Source organism: Typha latifolia, chromosome 11 (genome assembly GCF_019914945.1).
Source record: "Typha latifolia isolate L0001 chromosome 11, TyphaL0001v2, whole genome shotgun sequence".
Taxonomy (NCBI): domain Eukaryota; kingdom Viridiplantae; phylum Streptophyta; class Magnoliopsida; order Poales; family Typhaceae; genus Typha; species Typha latifolia.
In genome coordinates, this window is record NC_133096.1 from 9,434,306 (window position 1) to 9,459,305 (window position 25,000).

Consider the following 25,000-nt stretch of genomic DNA (forward strand, 5'->3'; position numbering starts at 1 on the left):
TGGGGGCAAGGTTAAGGTTGAGTTGGGTGGTGGTGATGATAATGGAGAATGGTTGGGATGCGAGTTTGGTGAACAGCCGTGGGTTGTCACTGTTGTGAGCTCTAAAGTTGTTGTCTCGGTTGATTTGAGGTTTAGCGATGGCCGGCAGAATAAAGTTTTGGCTAAGGTCGAAATGCCAAGTCTATTTGATGTTTCCCCCTCGGAGGAAAAGAATGATCAGTTTCTTGCTTTCTGCAAAGCGGATTACAATAATTTTCATATGTCCTTAGTGACCGAGCGTCTATTGTTTCTGTTTGATCTGCGAAATCCTTTGGTTCCTGTATTGACATGGGATCATGGGCTTGATAACCCTAGATTCATTGCCATGTTTAGGTTGCTGGATTTGAGGCCGTCCGATGAATTCAAGTGGGCCTCAGAATCAGGGTTTGCCATCTTGGTCGGTTCATTTGGCAACAACGAGTTTAATCTCTTCTGCTATGGGCCTAAAGAGAAAGCATCTTCAAATGATCCTTCCCTTTATGCCTGGGAGCTTCCGTCATGTCTTTCTTTGTCGGGTCAAAGTTTTGCAGTTGGTGATAACCTTATAAAAGATATTTTCTTGGGAGAGATATCTACAAGTTTTTCTGATTGTCAACAAAGGAAGGACATGGTTGTTGGATTCTGCATTCTTCCTGATAATCTCTCTATAATGGAAAGCAGTTCTGGTGGTTTTGCATTGATTCGGGTAATGTCATCTGGGAAGCTGGAGATGCAAAGGTATGATGCAGTATGGGATTTATCTCTTGAGAAAAGGCTCACACCTTGTTTCAGTAGAAGCTTAAAAAACATCTGGTCGCAGGACCAGAATAAAAGTTCACACCCTGATCACCAAAACAAGACACAAGAAAACAGAAGGTCAAACACCAACCAGCCTCCCAACAGCGACAGCAAACAAAAGATCCACAAGCACTACACAGCACATAAAGGCAGTTCATTAGAATTGAGGCCTTTGCTCATTTTCTGCGAAGGCAAGGAAGAGAGAATATCCACACGGTACGATTTCTTGAAGTTGGGGTATCTTTTTGAATATATGAATGGTAACCTTTCCAATGCAATCACTACAAATAATGCTCAATTGGATTCCAAGGAAGCTAAACAAATTACTTTGGGCGATGGAATAAGGAAACTTGTAAAAGACACTCAGAATTCTAGTACGTCATCACTCTCTTCTGTTTTAAGTGATGCTAGCATTCCAACTAGCATATTTGAAATTGCATCTCGGAGAATGTTGAATTGTCTTCAATTAGATCTTTTGTCCTTGGCCTTCTCCACATATTCAGACTTATTTGGTAATCCAGATTATTCTTTTGAATTTTTGGAAGTTCCTAGCTGTTTGCCTCATAATCAATTCCGACCTTTCTTTGTGGGGAAACCTTCCAGAAGAGGTGAGAAGTGGTCGAGTAAAGCATCAAGCGATGATGGCTTTGTAGGTCCAGTTCTTCCTATTCCTGTTCTTGTTACACTTCATGAGATAGATTATGAGTCGAACAACTCTTCTTTTCTAAAAGAAAAGCTAGATGGTGACTTGTTAAGCCTTCAATGCAAAGAAGTTCTCGAGAATGTGTTTTCTGAAACAGAAATTTCCATTGCTGATACTGACAATTGTAAAGAATGGTCTGCATCACAAGAGCTGCATGACGAGAAACCTTTTTTCATTTATGAACCTGTACAAAGTGGGAGTAGGTGCAAAATTACTGCAAAGAAGGTAGTACAGGAAGAACAGTCACAAGCCAATCGTTTGTTTGAAACCTGCTCAGTGATCTATAAAGATGAGAAATTTACCACATTCATTGGTGGAATTGTTGACAAGACGAGCAATGTTGATAATGGGCACGCACAACTTGGGTCTCACATATTTGATATGAGCCCAGTTAGATTGGATTTTGATTCATCTGACATTGTGCTTCAGCCAGCGGAGCAGAAGATCTTTAAGTGCTTAAAGAGACAATTTGTGAAATGGCAGGAAAATTATAAGCCATATCAAGATTTCTGTACTTCGTCCAAATTACCTAAATCAGCTCACTAATCTCTTTATATTCTGTTGCCATCTTAAGCTGGCATCACACATGGAAATCAATTTTTTCTAAAGAAAGAGAGCAAACAGAGGGATTGTGCCCTGGACAGTGCAGTATTTGGATCTCACATGTTTGATCTCTCAGCCCAGCTAGATTGGGTTTTGGTTTATATGACATTGTGCTTCAGCCAGCAGAGCCGAAGATCTTTAAGTTCTTGAAGGGAATTTTTTATATGGAAGGAGATTTATTAGCCATATCAAGGTTTCTTTACTTATCAGCTCAGTAAGTCTCTTTATGTTCTATTGCCATCTTAAGCTGGGAGCACATGTGGGAATCATTTTATTTCTCACACGAGAACTTACTTCTTGGAAGGAAGTGGCTCAATACATCAACACATTAATTCGGTATGTGATGTTATACACACAACTTTATCTACTCTTTCTGTTTAAGAACCTTGTGATCAATGCAGTAGTATCAAAATTCATCTTCTTGGTATGTGCACAGAACCTGTCGAGTTCTTTTTAATAGCAATGTATTAACACTTTTACATTGTATTCTTTTTCAATAGAAAATTGTTTCTTATGGAGGGCAAAGAGCAATTAATCCTTGAGGACAATAAGTTAGGTGGCACTGCAGACATGGGTTTAGATGGTAAAAACTTTTATATTATTCTTGCACTATGATTCTCTTTTTAATGTACTTTACTTCAAAGAGTTAATGACAAGTTTTTTTTAAAAAAACAATTGGCATCATAGTACGTTCTTTTGCTTCTTATTTGGTATACATTGTCTATTTTCATGTAGTTTATTGTCGAACACTTCAAAATAAATTTTCCATTGCATGCATTTGAGCTTGGGCAGACAATTTTAAGTTTGAAAGTAAAGGTCCTAGACACTGATAAGAAGTTGCACCTTAGATTTTTTAGATAATAATAATTATGCTTAATTTCTTATAAATCAGTCTCTTCGCATTGATCTGCAGTTTTACCATAAAATATGTAGGCCTAAATCTCTTGTGCAAACTATAAGATGGCCTATCTTTATGGAGAACATATTTAATCACATTCGATGATACTAAAACTGCTGAAGAGCAAATAATACGACATTTCAGGGGTTTCTTGCCTACAAGTGAAAAAAAATAAATTATGACCGGTTATATAGGTAGAGGTATGATGCTAAAATACATTGTCAGTCTTTCATATTTAAAATCCATGGTTTTATTGTGCTTTACACGATAAGAACACTAGTAGCCTCTTTGTGCCTCTACCCGTCTTTGAGGTATGTAATTATGTAAGTAATGCTTCTAGCAATTATGATTTGATTTAAGAATTCTGTCCCTCTTACATCTTAGTAGATCTCATGCTGGACACATTGCAGTACTTTGTATGCCAGATCACAAAGTTTCTCATGATAGTATTGGAATAGAGGAGAAAAATTGCTAAATTGTGTTAAACAGCCTATAGCACAGGGTATCTTTTGTTATCATTTAGAAATCAGAGGTATCTTAGTGCCTTCTTTAGAATTTTTTTTGTCGTCATTATCTCAATGGTATCAAGAACCAATGGAGCTTACGAGCTCATTCACTTCTTATCACTAATAATCATCATTATGAGATGTTAACTATGTTCACTTTGATTGATTAGATTTTAATTTCAATGATGCCATCAGATATCTGTTGGAGTCATTAGATAGACATATCTCAAGCATCTAGAAGATCTAGGAACTCTAGGATAAATTCTTTTATTTACTCAATAAGGTTTAATACTTTAATGTATTTTATATTGCAAATTTTTGTATTTGGCGATTGCAACATATAGATAGGACTTCAAGTCTTAAATACTACTACACTATTGTAGTTAACTAAAGAAGCGGTTGAAGTTTTACAATGGTTGAATCTTTGATGTCTCAGCTTCTTTATTTTCATATAATTTGAGCAAGTAAAAAGTTTTATTGCTATCATTATATTAGCTTTTAAAAGATTAAATATAGTTACTCGATCTATATCAAGATTTTATGAAACACTCACCTCCAAATACACGTGTCCCTCACGTGGGTAGATACCACTTGATATCCACGTGATCTATTGGTCAATGTTTGTACATAATATACATGATAAAACTTGATATTTTCATAAATAAAATAAGTTAAACAGAGTCTAAATTACTACGGGTCGCAACAAACCTTAAAATACATATTTATATACCTTATTAAGACAAATGCCTGCACATGGGCTACAATATGTATAACTTGTTTTACAATACTAAAACAAATATAGTCAAATCTTTACCAATTCCTTCACAGACTCAGAGTTATCTACTGATTAAAAAATAATAATTGCACTAAAATGTGGTGAGCATAAAGCCTAGCAAGTATATATCTCTACAATCTAAAAATAGGTTAAAGAATGATGTCACATAATACATATGTATGCCAACATGATCATTGTAATGCGTTCATGCAATATGTTCATATTAATAGCTTACATGTATTAATAAAAAAACACATGATATGTATCATTTAAACTATCAAATTATTTATATCAAGCTCATACTGAGTTATAGTCATAATTATTATAACATGCTCAATGAGATATCTATCATATAATAAACATAGGCTCACACCAGCTCAAACATCGAGGAGAGATAGACATTTAGCAATAATGTCGTTTATATACGCCTAACGACGCTATATATGACAGATTATTTGTGGCCATCAGACTAAGGATCTCAGTCGTAAGCTCATATCTCAACTCCATCGCTCTAGTAATTCATCTCACATAGCAGAATCATCATATACATCGAGATTATCGTTCACAGTAAAAAACAAGAGCACCATTGCTTATAGACGATCTGACACTGCGTCATCGAGTACCGTTAGGTTTATGACCTTTACCTCTCAATTATAATTTTAGTTTACGTAGTGTCTAGTTTTCGTATTCGATAGTGTTGTGCCTGCTCAAACCAGTTCACGCGGTGTATGATAGTCCTCTCTTGACTTTATGACCTCAATCATTGGTCAATATAAATATAGGTAATAAATTTATATTCTGCCTCCTGACCTTGGGCTAAGTGGGTAAATAAACATTGCTGAGACAAGATTTAACTGTATGGTGATACATGCAAGTGGGGCAGTTATTAACATCATCAATCATATTACATGTATATTGAAGATATCATAATTGGAAATGCTCTAATATTTTATGAATAACTATAAAGTAGTAAATTAAATATAATTATGATGAATAGTGAATAAACATCTACATATGTATAATATGAATGCAATAAACTCATAAAGTAATACATCACTTCAATATTACACAAGACTATAAAGAATTTACTCGCTTGACATTGCTTCCAAGTTAATCAACTCTAACTGCATCATGGATCCTCGCACGATAATGAATATATCTCGATAATGTAAGTAATAAACATAAGCACTTTTGACACTCGTTATAAGTTTAGATAGGTCCACCTAGAAATTCTTACATTTATTAAATCAAGTATAATAAGTATATTAATTATGATTGTCCGCACTATTACGATTATTAACACAACTATCATCATGATCACTATTTCTTTAATAGTTGTCGATTGAAACCAAATTAGAATAGACAATATTTAATTAGTTTATTTCATTGATTATTAAAACATGATTTAAAGATTAACAATTAGAACTAATTTTTTATTATAAGCAATTGGTAGAGGTACACTCAGATCACAGTCTAATTTATAATAATTATTATAATTAACAAAGCTATTCTCTAAAGGTGATTAATATTTAAAGTTTAAGTTGACAAAGATAATTAAATAAAATGAGTAAAATATATCAAAATAAATTAAAGAGTAATTAATCTATTTGGGCTAAAGGTCCAAAGCAATGGGTTGGGCTGTAACTAACCCAAAGACTACAACACTAACTCACCAAGGTTGGGCCAAAGTCCAAACTATTCAAAGACAACCCAACCCACAACTAACATGGATTGCAATAGAACTCGAACCCACACGGTTGACGGTGCCAAAGATGGTCAAACTTACTATCATTACTTGGATGAAGGAAATAAATAATTATAATGGGTGAAGGAACTCATCTGCTAAAGGAGGTACTCATTACAAGTCCCACATGGGGTATTGCTTTAGAGGGTGGAAAAAGAGGTGGTGAGGGAGAGAAGGTGGTGGCGTTGCGACATGGTTGATGATGACGATCGACGACAAAGCCAAGAATCGGTGAAGAAATCGACTCCAATGGTGACCTCGATAGGGTCACTTGATATTGGACATGAATTTGTACAAAACTTTTGAGAGATTTTTTGGCAGATCTAGTCGTTGGATTTTTGTGAATTTTTATATGTTGTAGTTCTGGGGGTAAGCTTTCTAACAAATATAATTTTACACCAATCGGATGGCTAGATTGGAAGATATTTTTAAAAGAGTAGACGAAGGTCGGAAGGTGATGCAACCCGACAAATTGAGATTGTATCAACTTGGATCGGTTTGCATGCTGTTGCCCTTAATAGTTGTTCGGGTGCAGATTTGCCTTCATCTTGAAATAGGGTTAGTGAATATAGGTTGAATGAGAAGTAGAGAAGGAGAAGTGGGATGCTAGAGGCTAGAAGAGATTGAATCAATAATGGTGGCGCGATTGGCAATGAGGGAGGTGGAGGAGATGAGGTCGACAACCAAGAGATAAAGATAGTGAGTGGTAGGGGTAGATTCAATAATGAAATAATCCCTAAATTAGAGTTTCATCAACATATTTATAGAAACTAATCCTATACCAACATAAATAAGAACTCAATCAATTAATACAACTCGACTAGCCTGAGTTAAACTGAGGTTCCCAATACAACTCATGACTCAACTAAAATATTCGATCGACTTGACTAAATTTAATTATCCAATTAATAAGTTGAGTCCACATTTATTTGGTACTTGAGTTCATGGCTTAATTAATAAGACAATTGCTAAAAGAAATACAAAAATAACTAAATAAATAGGCTCAAACATATGAGTCCAATGTGCCACGAATGGATCTAATTCGACTAAGTCGTATTAGAGAGAGAGAGAGAGAGAGAGAGAGAGAGAGAGGTAGTGGGGCACGTATCCAGAAATAGTTTTCTATATTATTTATTTTGGTACGGGCTGTTATATTTTACATCTTGTGTACTCTCTTCTACAATCTAGGGTTTGTTTCCGCTGAATATTGTATTTTGATCCCGTCTCAACATTGCGCCCACTTGAATGCTTGCTCATTAGTTATATACCTTGACCTCATTATCTATCTGAATGTGATAACAGCTTGCAGAAGAATCACGTGGTGTGGTCCAATATCTGGCGCTATTACTTTGCAGATAGCTCTGTGTTTTTCCTGGGTTTCTCTTACATAGCAAATAACAACTGTTAGGTTCTGCTTTGAATTTGAGGACATGCATGTTAATGTGTACATTTCCATGCGTTAAGGTGACTGTTTGGTCATAACTGCACATTGTAGTCATGGAGCAAAGGCTGGTCTTGCTTAGGTGTCTATAGTCTTCCACATCAGATGGGCAGAAAGAGTCAATACCTGCAATTTCAGGATGACTTCAGCTGGTTATGTTCGTCTCTTAGTATGGCGATACCAAGAGGGCAAAAAAGAAACGGTTGGAAGAAGAAATGGTTTAGTTGGTCAAAGTTTAGTGTGTTGCAAATGATTCCAGTGTCTTAATAATAATCAGCGGAGAAAATATGGTTCTGTTGATTTCTTTCCAAGTCTGTCACGTCATTATTGTGTAAATGAGTGAATGAATACCCTACTTATACATTGTAGCGTTTGCATAATTCGTAGTGTCTCACTGTAACTGGATCTCTGTTCTGCGATAGCCAATTTGACTCATTTTCTGTTTTTTAGTGAAATAGCTCATGTATTTCTCTGAACTATAGATGAGACTAAGGAAGAGCAATGTGAATCAAGTACTATATAAAGTCTCTCAGACCTTTGATTTTTAGTGTTATCAAGATGGTATATTACTTTGACGATAATGTTATTGCAGTCTTGCCGTCATAGTAAATTTGAGCATAAAGTTTGCAGTGGCCATTCTCTCTCTATGTAGTATAGTGCCAGGGAGGACCATTTGCATTCGAGCACCAATAGCTTTCACGCTCATCTCAGTGGCATCTTATGTTCCACCAATGCTAATCTGACACATCATGGCAGTTGGCAAAGATTATGGCATGTAATGGCGCCCATGCTGTGGTCTATACCTTGCCAATTTAAATAATATTTCACAGTTGCCATCTACTTGGTGCTCATCCTCTTTGGCCCTGGTTCAACCTTCTTCTCCCAATCTCGAGTTCATGAATGTTCCAAGTATCTAGACATAGTATTTACAGAAGCCCTGTTCCTGTTTATCCTCGCTGTGACGGCGAAATATTAGGGCCTTACACTTCCTCCAAGTCAACGATGTAGAATTTTGATACAGGATAAGCAAAAATATATATATTTTTTCTCTATTCATGCATCTTAATTATGTGCATATGTGTCTATTTTCGCGCCACATTTAGTGCGTCAGCTTGCCTACATTGATGTGATTTTTTTTTGGTCCTTTCTAGATGGAGACAATTAGCTAGCTTGAGTTACACTCCATCATAAATCCATGGCAACACATCCAAGAATACCATGATTCACGGTGTGTTCCAGTGTGCTTTATTTAGGCATCGTCTATCATAGTTTCCAAGATATCTAATCCAAGGGGGGAAAAAAAGAAGAAGAAGAAGAAGAAGAAAGATTTACTTGGTCGATTCAAACTACTAAAGGCGTCCAAATTCGACCAAAATGCACATGCACGGACTTAGAATTCTTCATCAGCTTCGGTTTCGACGTAGTACTTTTGACGAAGAAAGCATGCGAACTCTTTTTGGCATCAGGGAAGTGGAGCAATAGACGACTGGCAGTGGAAAGATTGAGCTCTGACGACAAGTTTGACAGGAAGAAATATTAAGGTTAACTGGCAAACTATATTTCATTAAAATCCCAAAACTCTAATTGTACTGTAATCGACAGAGAAATTGATTGAATCTACCAACTCATGTGTGAAACAACATTGCCAACAAAAACAAAAGAACAAAAAAACAAGCATCTTCTTCTCATCTTCCTCGAGACTCTTTTTTAAGTGGTTGAACTACCCGTCCTAAGCATTTTAACGTTTCCTTCACTGTCTGATCAAACAACTAGACCGTGATCCCCACCATTCCAGCACTGGCCGTCAAAGGAGAATTCCATCGTGTTACAATTATATATAATTAGGATATATTGTGGATTTCGATCATTATTACTGTGAAAATAACTGGAGCTGTATTAATATATTAGCATATATATATATATATATATCTATCTGATGACACCGCTAAAAAAGGAATAAAAAAAAGATTGCAACTTGGCGATGGGCCCGAGCTTTTAGCTACCTTGATGTTGATGCCATTAATGGTGTTCTCGGTGGTCTCCGTACCGGACCTGATTTAGTAGGTCAAAGTTTGGTGAGATGCGGGTCTTTGCCTCCACTATCGCTGCCGCCGCCGCTGCTGCTTCTTCTTCTTCTACTTGATACTCTTTTTATCTCGAGTCTCTAGCATTGATGTGGTGTAAGCCAAAGAAGAAAAGGAGTGAGAGTGAAATTACCAGATGAATCTTCCTCCTTTCCTTACTTTATTTTTTTTCTCTTCGCGTGCTCAAAATTAAGCATATATGGCGATACGCATATCTCCCCTTTTACCACAAGTTGCAGCTTTAATTTGATGAATAAGTGGAGTACAGCTCGGATGCTATATCCATCTCAAAGCAAACGCCCATGCATAAATCTATCCCAGGAAAATGGGGACCCTTTTGTGAATTTTCTTTCAAAAATTATTGAAATGATCAAAATAGTGTGGTTTTCGAAACTATTTAGATGATCAATCAACAACTCACTCCTCATTGTTCTGATATTGAATTGTATATATTATTATTATTTTTTTAAAAAAAAAGGCATAACCTTGTCATTATTGGAATGGCCATTTATCCGGCCAACCGAATTTGATGTGATGTTGAGCTAATTACAGAGGGTTTAACAACAAGCTTGAGCTTTTCCATTGCCTTAATACATTAGTGCTTGTAACTAAGTTCTTTCATAAGCATCCATTCACACCTAATTATAATATCATTGACGTCGTTATCATCCTTATGTTTATATATATGTATACGTCTGTGTAATTTGCGCATACGATTACGATTCTGATAACGATAAACTAAACCCTAATTAGGTTGGTAAATTATTAGGTCCTCAATAGGCATCCATCTCCTCAAAAGACTCTTTGAGGTGGATTGCAATGGTGGAACAATTAGGTATATCCTAAAGGAGAACACCTAAGTAGTAGATTTAAGAAATTAAAATAAAAAAGGTAGCATGAAATTGTTATGGGCCAATCTAATTGGCCAAGCTCAAGTGGTGATATTAGGATTTGGGATCACTGGATTTGGCCAATGAGAAGCCATAGTGCTGCCGTGCTGTGCTTGCACTGCTCATCCTATGAACGAACAATCACACCCTTAACAAAAGGTGCCTAAAAAAGATCAACATTGGGATCACATCAGTGATGTCAATGGATTTGAAAGTTCTTAGGTCTAATCCAAAGCTGTTCTACTTGTACTTTAGATGATTTGATTCTTTGCAAGAATAGGCCTACTCTGGTTACATAATAATTAGTCTTTAACTTTATAAATCCAAAAAAAATATATATATATATATACTTTTTTATTTTCTTAAATTATGTCATCCAATTTTGTGTCACTTGTTTAAAAAAAAAAATAGAGATAATTATTCTTAGCCCTCCTGAAACGTCTGAATTAAAAATTTTCAAATGATGTACATGAAAGATCGATGATAATAGTCGGAAGGAGAATATTTATAATTGACTCAAAATAGAAAACCAAATGACACTCCCTAGAGTTTTATTATATATTCCATTATTTTGAATTCTAGAAAATGACTCTATGAGTGTGTCTTTGTACTGTGTTTGATTGTTGTTTGGTTTCAGCGAGCAAAAGGTTGAAATGTTAATGGGAATTGAAAGTACTAGACTTGAATTCTCATCATAGTTTTGTCGGCCAGAATACGTTAATGCTGTCATCATAAGAAAACCATGCCTCTTATTGGTCTAATTTGAACATGAACTAAATGTTTTAGACTAAATTGTCAAAGTCTAGGTCATTATATGCATCAAACACATAATGTAAGTTAAGACCTCCTCTCCTTTTTCTTTTCTTCTATAATGGCAAAAATTATAACGTTTTATTTTTAATATTTTTTTCATCACAGTTTGGATGTGAAAATGTAATTAAACCTAAGAAATCACAACCATGTCATGCAATTAGAGTAATCTGAGTCATAAGAAGAATTTATTATATAAATTAACTCCCCATAGATTGGTTTGATGCAATAATACTTTAATAATGCGTGCCATTCTTTTATACGGCATAAACAACTCCTCCTTAAAAGTAGACAGACCTAACTCAGCGTACATCAATGCATTCCACGTGGAATAAAAAGTGTACAATTAAGTTAGTCTCTAATCTCTTTCGTGCCATAAAAAGGAATACTATTAGATTAGCCGAAAGCTATCATTCTTCTTCTTAATTACCCATGTTAATTTCCCCTAACTAACACATCCGCTGACATCTGCAAAGCATCAAGGTAAAGATCCTTATTTTAAACACCATTTCATTTGTCTTGTATCTCTTTACTTCGATTATATTTAAAACTCGTTACTCTTTTTTTTCATTATACTTAATCATAAATACTCATTAATAATAAAATTATAGAAAAATTGATAAATTTTTTAATGTATCAAAATAATACTGATAGAATTTTAGATAACAAATATATTAAATATATATATATATTTTTTTTTTGTGACTTTGTTATATGAAATTCGACCGGTATTATTTTAGTTTTATTAGAAAATTTACTCAATTTTTTATAGTTTTATTTCTAATATTTTTTTTTTAAATTTGACCCATAATTTAGTTAAATATATTAAAAATAAATAAAATAGAAATAAATTTATAGTCGATGAAGTGAATTTAGGCCTAACCACATATGAGTAAAATATAGTTTTCTCTCCATATATATTGCGTTTGGATTTTTATTTCACTTATTCTGTTTGGTCGATAGAAAGTAGAAAAAGAAAATAATATTTGTTTTGAAAGTCTATCACTCTATGACGTTTGGATAAAAAAAAATAGATTAGAAAATGAATTCTTCACTTTCCTAAAATCACTCAACTTTAATTGTATCATTTTTTATTCTTAAAGGAGAAAGCTGCACTTCACACATTTTTATATCCCGCAGGCTATCATTAATTACAATAATTATTTATTTTCATCAAATAATTTTAATTTAATTAAATATTAATACATTGTGATTACTTATTAGAAGTGACTTGAATGGAAAACTTCACTCGTTTATTTTTTTCTCACTTCTCTCATCAATCATATACACTAAACCTTTGATCCAATCTAATATTTTCGCTTTATCTCAACTCAACACTCAACACTCAGCAGGAGCCCGACTTCATTTGTAAAGGGGGCCTAAATAACATATTCAATATATAATTTTAAATAAACATGGGAACTTCAATGAAAAAACTCCGAAGGCGAGATTAATTAGTTGGGACCGAAAAAGAAAAGAGATTTGGTTTCAGAAGTGCAGGGTGTTATGTGCAAATTTCCAATATATCCATCCAGTAGCCCTCCACTCCGAGTTGGATCCATGACTCGGACCCGCACCCAGGCGTACCTTTATGACGTCAAACCCTTCGCCGTTCACGTCGGAGGGGCGCTCGTGCTCATACGGAATTAGACCAGAAAGCAACCAGCAATCCTCTCTCTCTCTCTCTCTCTCTCTCTCTCTCTCTCTCTCTCCCACTTACGTTCATTCTAGATGGTGCGTCGTTGAGTGGATCCCTTTTTTGCCTTTTAAACCCTTTATTACTTTATATTCCATCTCTCCGTATATAAAACCCCCGCCTCATCTCTTTCCTCTTGGAACCACCACCACCTAGCTCTCACAACTTGTCCATTTCAGAGGTTGATAAGTTTTTACTGCTAGTTTTTTTGCCATTAAACTAAATTTGTTCTCCTTCTCCTTCTCCTTCCCCTTCTTCTTCTACTTCTTCTTCTTCTTCTTCTATTTCTTCAAATACTATTACTTCTTGAGTCGTTGTCATTTGAGAGCAACATCGAGAGGCAGAGTCGCCGTGATTCGTGGAAGCAGCCGTGCATTAGTTTGCTTTCACTGAAGTCAGAGTGGTACGTACCTAAAATGGCAGAATGGCATTTTGTTTTCTTTAATGGTAGAATAAGCTATTGCCTTTCATTGTTTGCGTGCGTTGGTGTTATTTTGGCTGGTCGAGACTCGAGAGATAGGGACCCCTGGGATTAAACTAGTTTTAGTTTTAGTTTTAGTTTTAGTGTTAGTGTTAGTGTTAGTGCCATCATAAAAAATAATATACAAATAAAAGATTTAAAAACTACGCTTATCCAACGGCTCAAGTTTTTCATCAAAAACTACCGTCCTTAGCTGCAACCTTTTATGGAATATACATCATTCTAATTTTAAATATATTTGGTCTCCAACACTGACTTCTTCACTATTTTTTTTATATTTTGCGAGAGAATCTATTGATCTACATATTTATTGGTCTGCCTACTGAATTCAACGATCGCTTCTTGTCCACTGTTTTAGTCAATTCTTTTATTGTTTTCCTATATGTGTTAGTTTATATATCAAAGTCTTAAGCTTTCCTATGATGCTCAACGATGAGAAATCTCGAACCGTACGTAGGCTAATATATTATTAAAGAAAAAAAAAAAGAAATGGAAAAATTAGAACCGTCCAAATTTTGTGGTATTCGTAGAGATTCTTACACGTACGTGCGTACAATCAAATATATTACATGCACGTAGGTTTTAGTGTATAAAGTAGAAATACTACGTATATTGTGTTTTTATCTACGTTTATATATATATTTCATAGAATATAAGCACATGCGAGCATATTCTCTCTCGTTTTTTTGGCTCTAGAAATGAAAATTAGAAAAGCACGTGCCCTTACGTGAAATTTCGTACGTGGAGCCTTCAGTGGTCAAAAGATTCACACATCAGATGGGCCCTACTCACGATGCACCAGTCACCAGGCTCCAAACTTTCTCCGGTGTCTATAAATTGCAACCACTCTTCTCTTCCAAAGCATATGCATGCAAAGCCCTGCAGACTAGCGAGGAAGGGCTTCAGGGAGCTTAAATTGTGCTTTGTTCTAGTGCTTCCTGCTTCCTGCTTCCCCTTTTCCTCTTCTTCCTCTTATCTTATCTCTTCCTCTCGGCGGCTCGGAGTAGATAAAAGAGACTACTGCTGAAGGTTTTATTTGATTCTTGGGTAGGTGTTGGTCTTCTATCTAGGATTAGATTCTTCTTCTATTTCTACTTCAACTCTCTAGAAATGTATTCGAGTGATCTATACCCTCATTTCTGAATGCTCTGAATCGGATGACAGGTGCTCGTCTTGGAATAGGATTAGATTCTTCTTTCATTTCTATCTCAACTCTATGGCTCTTCGTGGGCCCACTCTAGAGAAGGGGAGATGTATTTATGCTATTGTTTCTAAGATTTTAACGCATGATTACCCCCCCAAGCTTAGTTAGAGACGTATATATATGCAACTTTGCAAATATGTAATCATATTTTTCTTTGAGAATAGGATTAACTATTAAAAATAGGCGGCCTCTATTGTTTAATATTGAGAAAGAAAAAAAAAAAAACCCCCACTTAAATGCCGTGCACGTACCATGCGGGTCCAATGCATTCCTTGGGTCTATGACTCGCTTAGTCAAACTTCGCATTCCATGCTCTATTAAAAGCCAAAAATTCCAGCTGTGACGAATGGTGATATTTCTCTTCGTTTTTTTGACCCTCGTAAAGTACGAGATAAATATTGCATTTTGCTAAGAAAATTTTTGGCTGTTAGTAGAGGGGGAATATGTGATAAAACTACGGTTTGACAGTGCACTGGAGCTACTCGATATAATGTCGCAATCGAGTCCAACGTCCATGGAATCGGTCTCGGTCACTGCCCGAAGCCATACAAAAATCTTAGTGTTGGTTTTCTTATTCTCTACTTCTATCTCCTGGCTGCGCCTTAGACTTTCCTTCCTTCCTTCATACTGTCAATTTCCCTATTTAAGCACTGTAAGAGGTGCTCCCCTCACTGTACTAAGTATTCCGCAATCTTGTCTCGGAAAGAGTTGCACGCTTTCCATTCGGGTGATCTGTCGGTTGTTGCTGGTCGTGTGTTTGATAAAAGTGTGTGTCTGCACTAATTCTGTTTAATTTAATTGTTCGGTGCCAGTCTTTCATGACATATTTATCTTTTGTTTGCTGTCGATAATCTTATGATACAATTGTGCAGGTTCTCCATCATATACAATGGAAAACAAAGACAACCAAGTTGTTGCTTTACCACAAGCTGTCATTAGTTTTGACGTCGTTGGTTATGGCAACGGAACGGACGGTCAATCTCAATCATGCTCAGCTAACAGTTCTGAAGGAGGCAAATTTATTGCGGAAGTAAGCTATATACCATTAACTCATGAGTACAAGAGTTTTACATATTTAAGGTCCAATTTCCCTTCTGTAATGATGTTTGCATGTTGTGACTTTTTGTCAATGAGTTTGCCTATTCCAATTGGATAGTTATTGTTCGAATGTCATCTTTTTGATATTTTGACATGTTCCATAATAGGGAAAAGAAGTTGCTGATGTTGGTGGACAGGATGTGGTAATTAGCATGCCACCGTTAATTTCATCTGTTCGAGCTGATGACTGCGATTACCTGTATTCTCTATCTCTCAGCTTGCCAGCCTCTCCTTCAGGACTTCATATTGGGCAAACTAAGACGTTCACATACAGTGATAATTTTGGAGCAATGAACTCTCAGCTACCGCCGCAGGGAAAATTTTATTCTCAGCCCATGCTGACGCGAAGTTTGTATGAAAATGAAGCTCAAGAGAGCAGTGTTATTGCTCCGACTGACGGCCAAAAGAAAGTACAAAGAAATGAGAGTATGAGGGATAAACGTTTTGATTCCTTCAAGACATGGTCTGGAAGGCTTGAAAGGCAACTGTCGAACTTACGTGGAAAGCCTCAAGAACCAGATCTGGAGGAGAATGATATACAAGCCAGTGAAATTGAGGATGTTCCAGCAGTCCAACGTTATTTTGATGCCTTAGAAGGACCTGAACTGGATACTTTGAAGGTAAGCCGATCTTGACATTACATGTTGATGCTGCTGCTATAATTTATATATTATAATTACATACAAATTATATTGGTCTCATCATTTTTTGAACAGTGAAGACCATAGAGCGCCTGTATAGTTTGAATCTAAATGATATTAGATAATGCAGGACTCTCAATTGGTTTCATCCTGAGACAAATTTTTGCAATGAATGCAGACCGAAATTTTTTGTAAGACTCCTGGTGACATTATCTTTACAAACAGTCATTATTTCATTAATTAAACAGCAATAAGAACAGTACTTTCATTTTGATTAGTTTCTCTGATACTGAAATACAAATTATGTACTCTTTGTTCTCTGTCATTTTTTTTTTTCTTATTTCCCTTTGCAATTTTACTCTGTTCTTCTGGTGACCAACGTTGTTGTTTGATCTGCAGGCATCGGAAGTGTCTGTTCTTCCCGAAGACAAGATGTGGCCTTTTCTTCTTCGCTTTCCAATTAACTCTTTTGGCATGTGCCTTGGGGTTAGCAGCCAAGCTATACTATGGAAGACATTAGCTACATCTCCCACCTTGAGTTTTCTACATGTAAGCCTGACTGTCAATCTAGTCCTCTGGTGCATCTCGGTTGCATTGATGGGCTTTGTGTCCCTCCTTTACTCCTTGAAAATCATATTCTACTTTGAAGCAGTCCGAAGGGAGTACTACCATCCTGTTCGTGTCAACTTCTTCTTTGCTCCTTGGATAGCCTGCCTCTTCTTAACGCTAGGCGTGCCGCCGTCGGTCGCCGTAAATCTTCATCCTGTTATCTGGTATATCCTCATGGCTCCAATCTTTTGCCTGGAACTGAAAATTTATGGCCAATGGATGTCCGGAGGCCAGCGCAGGCTTTCAAAGGTGGCAAATGCATCGAATCATTTGTCTATTGTTGGTAACTTTGTTGGTGCATTGCTCGGTGCGTCGATGGGGCTCAAAGAAGGACCGATCTTCTTTTTCGCCGTAGGATTAGCTCACTACATCGTACTTTTTGTAACTCTTTATCAGAGGCTTCCTACAAATGCAGCTCTTCCAAAGGAGCTTCATCCAGTATTCTTCTTATTCGTAGCAGCACCCAGTGTTGCTTGCACGGCATGGGCAACGATTAATGGAGAGTTTGATAATGGTGCAAGAATAGCCTACTTCATTGCTTTGTTCCTCTATATGTCTCTGGTAAGCTTCTGTCTTGGATGCTTCTTTAGCTTTTCACCGAAGTTGCTGCATTACATGTTCATTTAAAAATTTATAATTTAAAAGATTATGACAATCTTAACATATACTGTTTCTTCAAAAGTTCAAGAACATTTTAAAGATGAAATCATTATTCTTTTTATCAGGCAATTGCATGGAAACCATACAAATTTATTCAGATTTCCGAAATTCTTTTCGCTTTGTTAATTATGCTCTTCTCTTCTAACCTGCCAAATTTCTTTTCTCCACAGGCTGTGAGGATTAACTTCTTTCGAGGCTTCAGGTAAATATACTCATTCTTCTTGAAGAAATTCTTTTGGTGTCCCTATGGGGTTTTATCGTATTCCTAATTAATTTCTAACTCTTATCTCCAATAGGTTCTCACTTGCATGGTGGGCTTATACTTTTCCCATGACTGCTGCTTCAATTGCAACAATGAAATACTCAGTGGAAGTCACAAATGTATTCACTCGGGCACTTTCTATTGGCCTCTCTGCCATCTCTACCTTCACTGTCTCAGTTCTGCTTGTCGCTACCATCGTCCACGCTTTCGTCCTCCGCGATCTTTTCCCGAATGATATATCCATTGCCATCACACAGAAGAAACCAAAATTCCGCAAGATGCTAGCACATCTCAGATCAGCAAACTCGGATTTGAAAGATCTAGACTCTTCTGTTTCAAGAGGCACTCCTGTTCATTGAATGATGACGCCTGTTCATACCATCTGTACATGACGTATTCTTGGAAGATCCTCTTCTGTAAGACAGTCTAGCGAATATGTTATCAAAGTTGGCTGCTAATCTGGGAAGAGGTCCTCAAATTCATTCATTTGTTACATGCACCCAGATTCCGCAGGAAGTGTTTGTAGCATGATGGAGAGCAGCACCCTGTCCAAGATCACTTCAGCTGATGCAAGAAATATTTTCATGGTTTAGGCAGTTGTAATGCCAACTATGTTAAGTATATAAGTTTGTCTACATATATGGAACTAAAAGTATGTGAATAACTACTCCCTTTTACCTGGGAGTACATTCATTTCATGTAGTTTATTATCGAAAAATACAGCTCCCTCCCCTGTATACTACATTCAGCTCTCTTAGTTGAGCACAAGATCTATCTCTGGAATAGTTCAAACTTTTCATTTTCTTCTTATCCTGGACTTTCTGATCTTAATAGGTACGCTTCGGTTGTTGTTTGTATGAGATGGAAACAATTGGTGGACATTAAGTGGATAGTGATGGCCATGAGAGAAAGGAACAAAGGAGGAGGCAAATTTGGAGTATATAATACGACCAATTGCTTTCAATTTGAAACAAATTAACTTAGGAGTGGTCCAAATGCTTTAGCCTACACAAGGATGTTTCCACTGTTGAACATCAATTGCTGAAATCTTATTGAGGCCAAGATACATCTAATTGGATAAAAATTTTAAATACATCTAAAAAGAATATTCAAATTGGAACATCAATTGTTGAAATCTCTTATACTTATATTCAAATTTTGATATATAAATTAGTCAAACATAATTTAAAAAAAGTAGTTTTAATTTAAATATAACTATAAGAGATACACTAACACAAATAAAACCACAAGGGGTGAAGTGAAATTAGGCATAAACTACGGGGATAAAATATAGTTTCTCATTTACATATCTTTTAAAACGAATTTATTCTATCTATACACAATTCGATGAACTCTTTATTGGACTATCGGGTCGGGCTCAGGTCAAAATTGGGCATCTCCAGAAGGTCCGGGGTTGGAATTAGGGCTCGGCCCGAACCTAACCTAATTTGACCCGGCCCAAATTTGAATACTCTATGGTAAATTGGTAATTATAGAGCGAGTAAGAACGTAATTTTTGGAAGATCTACGATGACCATGATGCATCCTGATTCCTGATATATGTGACATCGATTGACGTGACATACCGAGATCTCTTGGTGCCCGTAGGACGCGTCCAACCCAACGCGTCCTGCAATGCCAGCTGGCGAATCCTATGTGCACCGGCCCACAGTACCCCAAAAAAGGAACCCACGTCTCTAATGGGCGGGCCCATAGTGCACCTCATGGTGTAGCTGTTTCTCCCACCAACGGATTGTTTGTTAAAATGTGGACCCCCCGTCCTAATTAAAGGGTGTGGACGCTCGATTGCTCTTTTGAAACCGGCGTGGGAGGTGCTCTCACCTTGCTTTCGATACTAATCAATTAGTAATTAAAAAATAATTTTATTTCTTGATAAATTAAAGGGTACGTAAGATATTTTATATTTATAACTAGAGTAACCGATGAAATAATTAAATTTTAAGTATTTTTTTATTCTTTATCTTTATAACTGTTTTATTAATAACATGAGTGCCGATCTCTATCGGTTTATTATTATTTTTTATTTTTTATCAAAAATAGATAGCTAAAAGAGAGAAATAAAATATAATTAATTTATTTTTACAATTAAAGTGACCGTACTTCTGTACTTTTTGATTAATTTTGTATTCGATTAGAAGAGAGAAATTAATAGTTCTTATTATAGCAATTATAATTGAGAGAGTGAAGAGGTAAAGTTATCTTATCCTTATCAAACTTTTATTTTAAATTTTTAATCTAGTTAACTTAAACATCTAACGGAAATGATAAATAATTTAAATTATTTTGCTTCTGTTAAATAAATTTATACTAGGAGTAGGAGAGGGAGAAAGTTTAAAATACAAATACCTTGATTTTGGACCAAAAAAATTCATGGTTACAAAACAAAGCTCATGGGTAAAATTATTGAAGATTTTCAAAATTTATCACAATAATTATTATATATTTTTTAAAAATATTATAATTAGTATTAAAATATTTTGAGTTTTTAATATTAACATTTCTTTTAGTTTTTGGTAGAATATTCCTAACACCTTATTATTAAAATAAATAAATAAATATAAATGACTAATCTATCTTTTATTTCTTAAAATCTAGATGCGTATTATTTTATTAACAACTTTTGTCTCCTATAAAAAAATATTTTTATAAACTCATAGCCTACGTACTTTCTCGCTTAAGAAAAAACAATAACAAAATGTCAAAGAGCAAAATGATTACAGTGGCAATATAATTTTAAAATTTTTATCGTTAATACTTAAAAAATTCCAATAGTGATCATAAAATATGTTTAACTAAAATTTTAATTAAAAAGGAAATTTGCCTAATTTGAAATCAGATCTTTGTGTTAATTAATCAGAGGACTAAGATTACGTTTTCGTTATCTAATTTTGTTCTTTTAGTTTCCCGAATTGGCCGCAAAAGAAAAGACTAACCGCCTCGCATATAAAATTTCTGTGGGCGTCCTTAAAATAAAACTTTCCTCCTCAGAATAGAAGGAAAGAGTCAAAACATCTTCTCGGTATCCGAGTTGCACCCATCTCTCTGCCCTTTTCTTTATTTTTGTCCCTGAAGACTACCGTTTAGGATGACTTGAAATGCCGGTGACTCTGAGAGTATTAGTCTTATTTTTATTTCTCTTTTAATTACGTGGCCCATCTTTAACAGAACATTCAAACAAACAGGTGGTTGGTTAGCGTAGGTCGGCGAAAAATTGAGGTCGGTAAATTTTTTTAACTATTTATAATTTACAATCTTATGTCTTTAATATTTATAGAAAAAAAAAGATCTTATGATTAGATTGTGGTAAACCGTGGAGTTATTTTATTTTCAATATTTGATAGGATTTAGACGTTGAAAATACAACGTGTTAACTATAAATAGGCGGAGTGTTAGACGAAAATTATATGGAAAACGAAAGGTTTGGTGACCGAATCTGTGGTGACAGGTGTTAATCGATAAAAATATCGAATTATCGCTATAAATATCTAAACATGGAGAGGAATCGATTAGAGGAAAAGGAAATGGAAGGGGTCACCGTTGCTAAGATCCGCTCCTTTCTTCCCTCTTCCTCCTTTCTCCCTCGTTTATATCTTTGATAAAAAAAAAAAAGCTCCTTTTTTTCTGGAGGAGAAGAAGGAATAAGGGCGTGTTGTGAGTATTTCTTATCCGAAGGGAGAAGAGAGCCATCTTAGATCTGTAGGATTATATCCATCCTTTGCCTCTATTTTCTCGAATAAACACCTGCAATGGCCATGGAAGGAGAGGAAAAGAGGCTCATTTCCACCGAGGAGCTCAACAAGCACAACGTAGCTTCCGATCTATGGATCTCGATCCAGGGTAAGGTGTACGAGGTCACCAATTGGGTCAAAGATCACCCCGGCGGCGAACTCCCCCTTCTAAACCTAGCCGGCCAAGATGTCACCGATGCCTTCGTCGCCTTCCATCCTCCCGCCGCTTGGAAGCGCCTCGACCGCTTCTTTATTGGATACCTCTCCGATTACAAAGTCTCCGACGTTTCCAAGGACTACCGGCGACTGGTCGTCGAGTTCTCGAAATTGGGTCTTTACGAGAAAAAGGGCCACGTTGCCTTCGCCACTCTCTGCTTCATGTTATTGATCTTTTCTGTTGCTGTCTACGGCATTCTTTGCTCCGAGAGCGCCTTGGTCCATCTTGGCTGCGGTGGATTGATGGGTTTTCTTTGGATTCAATCCGGCTGGATGGGCCACGATTCGGGTCATTATATGATTACGAAGAACGCTAGGATTAATCGTTTCTTGCAGGTTTTATCAGGGAATTGCCTCACAGGTATCAGCATTGCGTGGTGGAAGAGGACTCATAATGCTCATCACATCGCTTGCAATAGCCTTGAGTTCGATCCTGATCTCCAGCATATGCCTGTTTTTGCAGTCTCTTCCAGGTTATTCGGCTCGCTTACTTCTTACTTTTATGAGAGAAAGATGAACTTTGATGCTGTTGCTAGATTCCTAGTTAGCTACCAGCACTGGACATTCTATCCAGTGATGTGTTTCGCGAGGTTTAATCTCTTCGGGCAATCTATTTTTCTTCTTCTATCCAAGAAGAAGGTGCCCAATAGGCTGCAGGAGATCATCGGAGTTTCAATTTTCTGGGCTTGGTATTCTCTACTACTATCTTGCTTGCCTAATTGGGGTGAAAGAGTGATGTTTGTTGTTGCAAGCTTTGTGGTCACCGGAATCCAGCATATCCAGTTCTGTTTGAACCACTTCTCGTCGAGCGTTTACACCGGTCCTCCCCGCGGCAATGATTGGTTCGAGAAGCAGACGATGGGATCCCTCGACATTTCCTGCCCCCCTTGGATGGATTGGTTCCACGGCGGCTTGCAGTTTCAGATCGAGCACCATCTTTTCCCTCGCCTTCCGAGGTGTCATCTTAGGAAGATTTCACCATTCGTGAAGGAGCTCTGCAAGAAGCATAACTTGTCTTACTCCAGTGCGTCCTTCTGGGAGGCCAATGTCATGACTATTGGGACTCTTCGGACTGCTGCACTGCAAGCTCGGGATATTGCAAATCCTGCTCCCAGGAATTTGGTGTGGGAGGCTGTCAACACCCATGGATGAATTTTTAACACACAGGCTCCTCTCCGGATGCTGATGAAGTGACGTGCAATGACCTCCATGCTTACTTCTGGCCAACAAGAGGTCGATAATCTTTTGCCATCTGGGTAAAAATTTTGTAGTGGCTAATGCCCCATGCAGTTGGACTATGAACTGTTATTGGAATTAGCCTCTGCATACTTATCTTGTCGCATTTATCTTTCACTACTGATTGCTCTGCTTAAATACATTATCATAAACACTTTTGGTTATGACACCGGAATTCTATTAATTCACCGAGAGATTGCACTTAAATCTCTTTAGCTATATATTTTTTTCTTTTTTGTTTTCTCTTCATCTCCATATATACCTATTGCTGTGTATGAAACTGTCAGTAATTTACCATTTCAATGTTTTTTTTTTTTTTGGGTTAGGTTGCTCGCATCTAATTCCGCCGAATACTTTATGAAGCATAATCTTCTGGCCTTTCATAGAAGTTCTTCTCGAGATCCGATCCTTTTCTCTATTACTATTCCTCAGCTTGGTCTACAATTCTATTGCCACTTGCTATCAAATGTTTGTGGTTCTAATTGGATCTTGGAGTCTTCTGGTGTGACTTTGCTTGGAAAACATGTGAGGTGTTACAGATATGGACAGGTCCCATTGTCTTGTTCTCAGGATATATACATTTTTTTGTTGTTGGAAAAGTCTGGTTCACAGGATATCTTTTTGTTGTTGAAAAAGTCTGGTTCTCTAAACGATATTTTCTAGAGAAAAATATTGAGAGATTGGGACAAGATATTTTGGGTTGAACGAGGATATTTCGGTAATTATAATAATGTAGTTACCTTCCCCTCGAAGTTTAGTTTCAGCTAACATATAAAGACATTATAGTGGTGGAGTGTAGTCTATAAACTACTTGGTAGGGTATAAAGCTTACTTTATAAATATAAAAAATATAAGGTGTAAACAGGATGTCAGTCTGTCAGATATAAGTTTCTTTATTTTCTAACACGTTTGCACGTTAACTCATTGCACATGGCCTAAATAATTCGAGTTGCTTGAACTCAACTTCCCAAATACAAATACAACCTGCACCATTAGAATGAATATAAATCAAAGATGTTAAGCTATATCTTACTTTCAACCGAAGTGTCCATACTGGAATATGCTCTATTGCTGCTTTCAGACATAAGTTTAACTTTTTAAATTAATCTTTGTAATTAAATATTGAAATTAGAGAAGTTTTTGGAAGTAAATACTTTCTAACAACCAAATAATCTTAAAATGTGACATTATTTTGATTCATTTGATCCAACCGAATATAATTTTTTCCATCCAAGATGGGCTGACCAGGAGATCACTCCTCCCTTTAAGCCCATAGACTAATGGGCTGAGCAATAGTACCTCTCGCTAGATCCGATCTTACCATAATGCGACAACTAATAAATATTTAACGGGACCCCAACGAAAATTAATTAAATTAATGTTTTATTGTTTCTCCCTACATTATGGTCTTGTGCTGCTGCTCGTAGACTCGTAGTAACGTTTCATCCCAATTCTCGTGAAATCAATTTAATGCCTCCAAATCCACACTTCATTTACTCCAATCCCCCCTCCTTCCCGTGACTCCATTAAATCCCGCCTTCTTCCCTCCGACCCAACCATATAAATTCTCGCCCTTTCCGTTCCTTCCCTCCATCTTCAAAAATCATCTCCCCAACTTATATTTTACTCCAAGAATAAACCCCAATGGCTCCTACTCTATTCTTCTTCCGATCCACCTTAGCTTATTCTATTATCCACATCTTAATTTTCCAAATACGTTCGTGCTATTCCGAATTCACCGTCGTCCTCCCGGACTCGTCGGCCCTCGTCGACGAGCCGGAGACTGGGCTATCCGACCACGCGCGCACCGACCCCGACGAGCAGCGCGCTGTGTATGCCGTCATGGAGGCGACGGGCAACGGCTGGGCGACGTCGATC

General features: G+C 36.6%; 3 protein-coding genes across 5 annotated transcripts; all 3 read left to right on the forward strand.

Moving 5' to 3' along the window:
* Window position 1: 1 nt before the first annotated feature.
* LOC140797182 (uncharacterized) lies at window positions 2-8,033 on the forward strand (the record flags this gene model as incomplete). The annotated part of the gene is made up of 3 exons (XM_073150460.1): window positions 2-2,458; window positions 2,623-2,705; window positions 7,348-8,033. A coding segment is annotated over one exon (2,064 nt), but the record flags the coding sequence as incomplete, so codon positions are not given.
* Window positions 8,034-13,232: 5,199 nt separating this feature from the next.
* Window positions 13,233-18,729, forward strand: LOC140797329 (S-type anion channel SLAH2-like). 3 transcript variants are annotated; one of them, XM_073150687.1, is made up of 6 exons: window positions 13,233-13,369; window positions 15,524-15,681; window positions 15,857-16,369; window positions 16,790-17,560; window positions 17,830-17,861; window positions 17,956-18,729. In XM_073150687.1, exons 2-6 carry the CDS (start codon window positions 15,541-15,543, stop codon window positions 18,278-18,280), a joined length of 1,782 nt encoding a protein of 593 aa, XP_073006788.1. In that variant the 5' UTR covers window positions 13,233-13,369; window positions 15,524-15,540; the 3' UTR covers window positions 18,281-18,729. The 3 variants fall into 3 exon arrangements, with proteins under 3 accessions (XP_073006788.1, XP_073006787.1, XP_073006789.1); XM_073150686.1 differs by lacking the exon at window positions 13,233-13,369 and adding an exon at window positions 14,333-14,494; XM_073150688.1 differs by lacking the exon at window positions 13,233-13,369 and adding an exon at window positions 15,284-15,417.
* A 2,662-nt stretch (window positions 18,730-21,391) lies between these two features.
* LOC140797927 (acyl-lipid (9-3)-desaturase-like) lies at window positions 21,392-23,286 on the forward strand. Its single transcript, XM_073151633.1, has one exon. It carries the CDS (start codon window positions 21,689-21,691, stop codon window positions 23,036-23,038), a length of 1,350 nt encoding a protein of 449 aa, XP_073007734.1. The 5' UTR covers window positions 21,392-21,688; the 3' UTR covers window positions 23,039-23,286.
* The last annotated feature ends 1,714 nt before the right edge of the window (window positions 23,287-25,000 follow it).

Excerpts from the sequence above, each read along its gene's own strand:
- LOC140797329 (XM_073150687.1), top strand. The coding sequence starts at position 15,541 with ATGGAAAACAAAGACAACCAAGTTGTTGCTTTACCACAAGCTGTCATT. Across the intron at positions 17,561-17,829 it reads TGTTCCTCTATATGTCTCTG|GCTGTGAGGATTAACTTCTT; the intron begins GTAAGCTTCTGT and ends TTTTCTCCACAG. Across the intron at positions 17,862-17,955 it reads AACTTCTTTCGAGGCTTCAG|GTTCTCACTTGCATGGTGGG; the intron begins GTAAATATACTC and ends TATCTCCAATAG.
- LOC140797927 (XM_073151633.1), top strand. The coding sequence starts at position 21,689 with ATGGCCATGGAAGGAGAGGAAAAGAGGCTCATTTCCACCGAGGAGCTC.